General features: G+C 56.1%; 2 protein-coding genes across 2 annotated transcripts; one reads left to right on the top strand and one right to left on the bottom strand.

Annotated features, from left to right (window-relative positions):
• Positions 1-540: 540 nt before the first annotated feature.
• On the bottom strand, positions 541-3,461 carry BZA05DRAFT_412380 (uncharacterized protein). Its single transcript, XM_051485094.1, has 3 exons — positions 2,886-3,461; positions 1,328-2,802; positions 541-1,253 (listed from the first exon to the last, which is right to left on the bottom strand). The coding sequence occupies exons 1-3, from the start codon at positions 3,028-3,030 to the stop codon at positions 654-656; spliced, it is 2,220 nt and encodes a 739-aa protein (XP_051335109.1). The 5' UTR covers positions 3,031-3,461; the 3' UTR covers positions 541-653.
• A 2,939-nt stretch (positions 3,462-6,400) lies between these two features.
• On the top strand, positions 6,401-8,284 carry BZA05DRAFT_360029 (Alpha/Beta hydrolase protein). The gene is made up of 2 exons (XM_051481481.1): positions 6,401-7,091; positions 7,169-8,284. The coding sequence occupies exons 1-2, from the start codon at positions 6,830-6,832 to the stop codon at positions 8,068-8,070; spliced, it is 1,164 nt and encodes a 387-aa protein (XP_051335108.1). The 5' UTR covers positions 6,401-6,829; the 3' UTR covers positions 8,071-8,284.
• The last annotated feature ends 153 nt before the right edge of the window (positions 8,285-8,437 follow it).

Below are 8,437 nucleotides of genomic sequence, written 5' to 3'. Positions count from 1 at the left end.
ACGGCTGCAGCCTGCGGGATTGGGCACAGCACGGCCGAGGGTCTCAAATACCTTGTTGGAGTTGTCGACTAGCCGATGTTGCGGACAAAACCTATGTGGATGTGTTGATAAATGACTGCCGTCGATAGAGTAGCTTCGGCCCGTGGGGTTCTACCGTCGCGAGACCCAGAAGTTGACACATCCAGTCTGTGAGTCCTACATTCAGCAGCAATAACCAGCTGGACCACACGCGGTACTCGTGCCCCACTTTTGAGATCGGTAGACCGGATTGAACCGACGCAGTGCGGACTTTAACTTTGACTATGTGGACTACGCATCAGCTACTATGTAATTCCGGCCCGAGTTTTCTGTGTATCATGGTATTTCACATCTACATAAACCTGGAGTCGTCCAAAATCACCACCTAGCCCAACCGAACAGAGATATCGTTTCCATACGAGTACATAGGTAGCATAATCATGTCTTTATACGATATCGCTTCCATACGAGTCGCATAATCATGCCTGGACAAGATATCAAACAGGAACGGCGGCGGAAGTGACCTCCTCCTCCTCCTCCTCCGAGTCTTCCGCGCCAAAAAAGAAAAGGAAAAAAACAACAACCGAGCAAACTCTCCCGAGTCCCAAACGCCAGAATCCGACATGAACAATTATCTACACGTGCTTATTCATCTTCTCCCAGATGAGGTCTCCCAGGGCCAGACTAGCCCAGTGCGCGGCTCCGCCGCTAGTGCCATTACCCTTTGCGCCGGTCGACCCGCTTCCCTTCGGCCACTTGAATTTTGAGCCGTCGAAGCCCATAACGGGAGTGTAGGCTCCGCCACTCATCTCCTTAGCGCCGCCCCACGCGATATCACGCGCAGCCTCGTGGATGGCCGACGCCTGGCGGAACATGTCTCTGGTGTAGAACATGCGGTAATCTGCTGGGGTATACAGGAACTCGATGGGCAGGTACTGGCCGTCATCTCTGCGCCAGGAGTTGCGGAAGTTGATTCCTGCGCCTTCCGTGCGAAGATTCAATGGATACGGAAGTTGCGCCTCGAAAGAGGGGTCCTTCCGTATGATGGGCCTCGCAATGTTATAGGTCAACAGGGCGATTTCATCGAAAGTGAGGACTTGCGAGCCTTTGACGCCGCCAATACCTTGCATGGGGCCGACATTGGGCCTGCCCCCGACGGTGACGACCTTGACGCCGACGGCTTGCAACGCTTCGGCAAAGAGTGCACACGTCGATCCGCAAAGGCCAGAGGTGATCTATCGCGGTATGAGTGTCAGCACGGTATTGGAACCCTGGAGAGGACCCCATATGTATGCATGTATGTATGTACCAGAATAACATTGTCGACTTCGAAAGGTTGTTTCTGTGAGAAACCTTGAAATATGACGTTACCGGTATCTTGGACGATCTGCGACTCGTCTGGAATTGAAATCTTAGTGAAAAGATCATCATCCCGGTGCACGGGTCCCAACATGTCGCGCCAATCCTTCCAGTCGCCGCCCTCGGGTGTGTGCAATTGGCCCAGAGCGAAGTAGGTTGTCAGTAGGTAGTCCTGATCGCCCTCGGTGAACACCTTGTCGAGGAGGGGGTGCCAGCGCATGTTGTTTCCAAAGAAGATCTTGCTGTTCTGGGGAAACAGTTGACGAGCCAAATTGAAGCCGAGCGAAGTATAACCTCCACCATTGGAGGTGATGTCGATCAGCAACCGCGTGATGCCGTTCTTTTTCGCCATCGCAATCATGCTTGCGGCAGCTTCCGAGAATCTCGACTGAAACTGATTAGAACTGACCGAGCCGGGTATCTCGGTAAAAGCGGTCAACGTCAACACCGCGGTCCGGTTGTCGAGTTCGTAGTAGGAGATTTCGCCATCGTCGGTGCCGAAAATGATATTCTCGGAAAACCAGGTCGGTTGCGAATTTTGCCGGGGATATAAGGGCGCCCGGATACTGCCGTTGCCATCGTCCGAGTCACGGCCGATCGGTGGCGCATCCTCCGGGCCGCGACCGTCGACGGATCCTGACAGCAAGGCTCCGAGATCGGCGATGAGCTCCTGGTCGGTGCGAGTACAGACATAGGCGCCAAAAGTGTCGGAATCGGTGAAAGGCAGGGGCACCTCAGTGGCGTCCCTGCGACCGTTCAGGTACCTCGCCTTCCATTCGACCTGCACGGTGGTGCCGTTGGCGAACTCGATCGAGATGGGATTCTCCTCGTACGATTGTCGCTGCGCAAAGTGACCGTTCTGCCACTGGCTCCGTCGCATGTTTATCAACAATTCGTTGAACCTGGCGTCGGGGTCGATCCAAGCACTCTCGGGATGGTTTTTGGCTAGATCGGTGAGATAGGTAACGGGGTCGATGCCGTTAATCTTGACGACTTTCTGGCCGACTGTAGGAGGTTGCGAGGCACTACGGAATATCGCGTGATAGGTTTCCGGAATCGAGTCGGGAGTGGCGGCGAACTGCATTAACGGGTAGTCGTGTATGAAAACGAAGGCGCCAGCCACACATGTTGGCAAGAACTGGACATGGCCATCCTTGACGGAGCCAAACAACTCGAAGAGTTGCCTGTTGACATCGTACGTGGTGAGTTTTCCGGCTTGTATATCCTTCTCGATGCGGTCGAAGGTGGCGTTGATGTTTACGGTGGGCAAGTCGAGCTCGGGGCAGACATTGTGCTGGAAGTAGGTGCCAGCCGAGTAGAAGTCCATATACTTACGCACATGCCTGGTGAGGTTGAGCTGGCGGTCGGGGCTCAAGGTGAAGGTTTTCATGCACGCAACGGCCACCGAGGCTGGCAACTCAAAGTCTACACGTGGGCATCAGTATCAGGGAGCGCTGGTCGGCCTGAATAGCGTCAGCCCGAAGGGGGGAAGAAATGACGGCACGTACTTCTGCGCCTGAGCATGCTCCTTTCGATCTCCACCGAGGCATCGGTGCAGGGATCCGAGGAACCCTGAGCGGAAACATGTGGGAGCAAGGCGGCGGCGGCGACGAGGGCCACGGCGGCGCGCACGAATGTCGGTATGCTCTTCATCGGATGGCAGTCGATATATTTTCAAAGAGAGTGCAAGTCCGAGGCGGGCGGCTGCGGGGTGGAGGGGGTGGAGAGATTAAGAAGGAGGAAGCAAGCGCCGACGACCCCACCTACAAAGCTGCATACCATCCATTCCTGCGTAGCATGGAGGCTGTGCAGTCTCATCGTGGCAGACCATTATCTTCAGCCGCATGCGCACGAGTTGAGCGTGCCGTGGTGACAGGATGCCGAGTCCGGAGTGGATAGCGGATGGAGGATGGAGCATGGTGAATGGTGGATGGTGGATGGTACTGGAAGGTGCATACCTACTCCAATCTCGAGTATGTAGATACATGCTACCATGTACCAGGGAGCACAGTCGGTAGTATTCCGGTGGATAGGTGACTGGACCTTGGTATTCTAGAGCAAGTAAGCACTTAGGTAGATTAGAGTTAAAGTAGGTTACATACATCAATACGGGGTGGGGGAGCAGCAATGAGGAGCTAGCTGGGTCTGCTGCCAGCCGGACTTATCCGGCACATGGTTACGGTATACCGTATATGTACTATATGTATATTCTACAGGGCCCTTCAGTGCCTATGATCGCCCCTTCAAAGTTCGTGCGAGTGGTTGCCTGGGGATCGGCCTGAGGAATTCGGGGGGCAAGAGTAGGAGTTTCGTTCCGAATCCGGGCAAGGTCGTCTCCACGAAGTCCCCGCAACACGGTACGAGAGCGCAGAAGTCATCACTCAATCCGTAGCCACCACGACGATGACGGGATGTCCGCAGCAAAACCCCACTCAGCAAGGACACCATGAACTAGTCGTCGAGGAAGCGAACAAATGTTTTGGCTCTGTACCACCGCCCGCGCGATGAAACTTGTCCAACCGTAGATCGCGCAGGCATTACTCGCATTCCCTGCCGGTTGCCAGGCGCCGGCGCTGCAGTCGCAGGAGTGGGGGAGTCGGAGCGCCGAAGTGGTTAGTCGGTGTAACTAGGCGTGAGGTCGGTCGGACTGGAGTAACTAGTGGCGAGTGCTGTGGCGAGTGCCTGGTGGAGGAGAACTCTTGCAGGGAGCGTGTAATCGTACCTCCACTCCACCTATCGCCGTAACACCTGTCTCCGATCTCCGCCATGTTTCCATCTCCACATCACAAGCCAGCCTTCTCCAGCTTTGCGGTGGAGTCTGGACGAGTCCCCGCTAGCGCTCTGCAGCCGACACACCCCGCATCTTCCCCACGCGCACTCCGGTGGGTTCAGGGCTGAATCTGTTTGGACGATCTATCACCCCCTCATAAGGGATGACTAGATTAGGTAGTGGCCGACGGTTTTGTGAAGAGAAAATATGTGGCGCATCAAGTTAGCAACCGCAAACTGAAAGTACCCGTAGGTAATCGAGTAACCATGCTGGAGTTTGAAATTCCCACGAACAGACGGCAGGACGCCTGCGGGATTGCGCAGACGCAGTGACACACCTATAATTCCCGATAGGGGCCACCAAAATAGGTAACCGGCAACACTTGTTTTAAGTTTCAGCTCAATCCGCAAGGAAGTATGGAGGGTGGCGGTTGTGCAGCTGGTGACAGTCGAGCGACCATGTCGCTGTCGGCCGTGAAAACAGCGGACATCTTCCCGCCGGGCAGCGGACAGAGCGTCTGGCCACCGGGCCGTTTCTGGGTGTTTTGCAGTGTAGCCGAGTGTGGTCTCCAACATCTTTCACCCGTCCGCTGTCCTCGCTTCACGTGCCCGCGTCCCCATAGTTATCCGTAGCCATGTGCATTATGGGTGGCACTCGCGAAGTCATGATATTCAAGCATCAACATCTTTACAGCACAGTTTATCAGCGTCAGACTTTGCGGTTTGTAATTTCTTTAGACATCCCTACATAGGTACCACAGACTACGCGTAGTTTCAGCCCTACGAATGGATACTCTTGGGTCCTTCTTCGAACCTGCGGACCAGTGCGGAGTTTTAGCAGGCCCAAATATAGCAAGAGTTAGATATACTCTAGCTTGACGTCCAGGCTCTACTCTTGGTCACTCGATACAACAAAGACTCCTTCACGGCTAGTCACTCACTAGCACCGTTCATTGTCTAGAGAGGCTGCATGCGAAATAAAACAGGAAGATCTCTCTCTCACTAGAACCGTTGACGGCCATGTTGCGATTCTCGCTGAAAAGCCACATCGTCACTCGTCCATGATATTGCACATTTCTCATTGGTAATATTTCCACGCCTTTGAGAATCCTATTTGATCGTCACACTCGCTTCTCCTTCTTTCTGGTATGTCTGGCTAGCAGGTAGGTAGTCAGTCCGGTCAGCCCGAGATCCCACTTTTCGGCCGGCGTACTCTGTCTGTTGCACCTTTGTGCGATACGGCATTATCTTTGTCAGGATCTGCACACGGAAGTCTTCAGCTTCTGCCTCTACATGCAGGCTCGGTGCTCTGCGATCTCGATCTCGAGATCGCAATGGAAACAGCCATAGGTAAATAGGTGCATACATAGTCGGTGGGAATCTCTATCAGTGCTCCCGATAGTCCAGTCCATAAGATTGACGGTTTGAAATTTGAATTCAGTCCAACCCAAAGATTTGTCGCCTCGGACTGCAGTCTACTACAGTCCGTCCAGCCTACCAGTTGCGCAGACTGCCCAATCCAGTCCACACCTTCTGCCGGACTGGACCTCTCAGTCCAGTCCGACTTTTGCCGAAAGACGGACTGGACTGAACTATCGTAGGCACTGAGATTCTCCATACATACTCTAGCAGCGGCAGATATGAGACTGGCCTCGTGAGCCAATAACAGTCCGCATGACTTTCTTCGTCATGCAAGCCGTCTATCATCGTCAAAGGCGGTCCTGCATCGATGACCAACATACATACCGCGCCGCAGAATGCGCATAAACCAGCGCGTACCCCGTGCGAATCGACTGCCGCGAGCTTGCCGCCATCAATACCTATGCAGGCTTCCTGCGCCAGCTGATAGGTTGGTATGTCTTCCGCCGACTATTCGTAGTAGCCGCCGCGTGTTCTATGGTAATGCATCATGCGTATGCTTTATGTTCATCGCACTCTACACGCACAGCGCAGTGCCAATCTCGCCTCGTGAGCCATATTCCCGCGGCTAACTTAGAAGCAATTGCATTCCTGGGGGGAATCACGGGTCAAGAATGTATATTCACTTCGATATCTTCGAGTCCTAAGCTCATTTATTGTTTGCGGTCGCCATTCGTCGCCGTGTGCGAGGTCGCAGAACGAGTGATCGGTACCTGCTAGGTGCCATTCGGAGTAAACGAATTGAACACTCGCCGACTCGGCATTCCCATTCTGTGTCCGCCTCCGCACCCCATCACCTTCATGCATGCCAGCTGAAGACGTCTCTGCGCACCGACCATTCTCCACACACGCCCTACATAGCGCCCGCCATCACGATTCACGCCAGCCGCCCGCGCTCTCCGCGCCCGTCCGTCTGACGGTGGCAGGGACCGCACCCCCCTGGCCGCCTGGCGTGCCAAGTACAGGGGACTTGCATCGAACGCACATCACGGGAGGGATTCACAGCCTACTCTACAGGTTGCTCGGTGAGATTTGATACAAATAACCAACAGCATTCCACCCACGGCATGGCGGCGGTGCACTTTCCATTCAGTTATGCCACTAACCCCCGAACAGGACAGGACAGAGTAGTGGGAGGCGGACCGCGTACTCGACTCCACCTACACCCATACACCCAAAGCTCGAGCGAGCGAGCCAGCTCTTCCCCTTCTCTCCTCCTCCTCCTCCTCCTCACACTCCCCTTCGCCGTACCGAACGAGCACGAATGATCAGCGCCTGTTTCCCGACCCTCTCTCGGCTCTTCCACCGACACCGTGACGCGGCCGCGGGCGTGGAGATCACCGACGGCCCGGACGTTCCGCCCGCGCCGAAAACATACACCTACAGCACGCCGTCGAAAGTCCCACTAAAGGTCGACGTCTACCTCCCCACGCGACATCCCGGCTGGCCGTCCCCAACCATCATCTTCTTCCACGGGGGGGCACTCCTCTACGGAGACCGACGGTTCATTCTTCGGGGCCTGTGCGGTGTGTCCCTCCCATTCCGTTCCCTTGCCCATCCCCGCCTCTCCCCCACACTCCGCTAAAATCTCCGTCCGAAAAAGACGACTGCGTTTCCCGCGGCTGGACCTTCCTCTCGTACGACTACCGCAAACTCCTCCCCTGCACCGGCCACGACCTCCTCCAAGACCTGCAGGCTGCCTTCACGCACTACCACACGGTGCTCGTACCGGCACACAACCTCAGCGCGACCAACGTCTTCGTCGCGGGCTACAGCGCAGGCGGGTACCTGGCGCAGCTCGCCGCGAGCCACTGGGAGCCGAAGCCTCTCGGCCTCTTCCTCGTCGCCGCACAAGGCGGCAAACTCCTATCCCCGCACCACTATGGCCTGAAGCGGCGCGACTCCTCCACCAACCCCACCACTACCACCACTACCACCCCCAGCACCACCACCGACCCCCCGCCCACCGAAGAAGTGGCAACGTATCTCGCTGGCGAGACACGCACGATCGGCGCGCTACCGCAGAGCGACGCGACACAGTCGGCCGAGTTCTGGGCGCGGATGCGAGTCGCGCAAGAAGTCTGGCGGCGCGGACTATACCTCGACATCGTGACGGGGATATCTGGGCTGGGGGCGCGACTGCGCGACGTCGCCGCCGCCGACGATGCCGCGCGCGAGCGCCTCATCCCCGAATCCACTAGGTGCCTCTTTCCAGAACTCCTCATCGACGAGACGTTCCCGCCCGCGTTCGTGGTGCATGGGGATATGGACGCGAGCGTCCTGCTCGAGGAGAGCGAGGCGCTTGTCAACCGCCTCAAGGCGAAGTATGTTCTCGCCCAGCTGGTCGTCATCGAGGGGTGCGCGCACCAGACTATGGTCTACGACATGATCTATCGCAACTACATGTCGGGCGTGATGACGTTCTTTGAGGGGAGGATGGTGGGCGACGAGGGCGAGGATGAGGTCGTGGGGCTCGGCGAGGACGAGGATGAGGAGGATACATAATAGACTCCGGAGACTCGGGAGTCCTGGTGATGCTGCGTGATGACTAAGGAAGCATGAACTTTGCGGAGGGCGAGCTGACTCTCTTGCGTTTTGGTGCATTATATACTCATGTAGAAGATGTATACTGTGAGATGAGCGCAGAATGCGGGCAGGCGGTCCTGCGTCGGGCCGACATAATTCTACTTCCACGGGCAGGCGGGTCCTGCGCCGAGGCCGAAATAATTCTACTCTCACGAGCACACGGGCAGTATTGTTTGCGAGCGTCACCCCCCACGAGCACACATGGGGCAGTATCGGTTACGAGCGCGAATTTCACGTTGCCGGTAGTCACGAGATCCCAAAAAATTCTTGTACCAGCCCATCATCA

Source organism: Tricharina praecox (genome assembly GCF_024521635.1).
Source record: "Tricharina praecox strain CBS 144465 chromosome Unknown BZA05scaffold_40, whole genome shotgun sequence".
Lineage (NCBI taxonomy): Eukaryota > Fungi > Ascomycota > Pezizomycetes > Pezizales > Pyronemataceae > Tricharina > Tricharina praecox.
This window is presented reverse-complemented; position numbering and strand designations above follow the sequence as displayed.

What these genes read in the sequence shown, in the direction of transcription:
- BZA05DRAFT_412380 (XM_051485094.1), bottom strand. Translation starts at nt 3,030, where the DNA reads ATGAAGAGCATACCGACATTCGTGCGCGCCGCCGTGGCCCTCGTCGCC. An exon ending in GAGCATGCTCAGGCGCAGAA is followed by an intron (nt 2,803 to 2,885) that starts GTACGTGCCGTC and finishes GCCCACGTGTAG; the next exon opens with ACTTTGAGTTGCCAGCCTCG. An exon ending in AAGTCGACAATGTTATTCTG is followed by an intron (nt 1,254 to 1,327) that starts GTACATACATAC and finishes ATACCGCGATAG; the next exon opens with ATCACCTCTGGCCTTTGCGG.
- BZA05DRAFT_360029 (XM_051481481.1), top strand. Translation starts at nt 6,830, where the DNA reads ATGATCAGCGCCTGTTTCCCGACCCTCTCTCGGCTCTTCCACCGACAC. An exon ending in CATTCTTCGGGGCCTGTGCG is followed by an intron (nt 7,092 to 7,168) that starts GTGTGTCCCTCC and finishes CGTCCGAAAAAG; the next exon opens with ACGACTGCGTTTCCCGCGGC.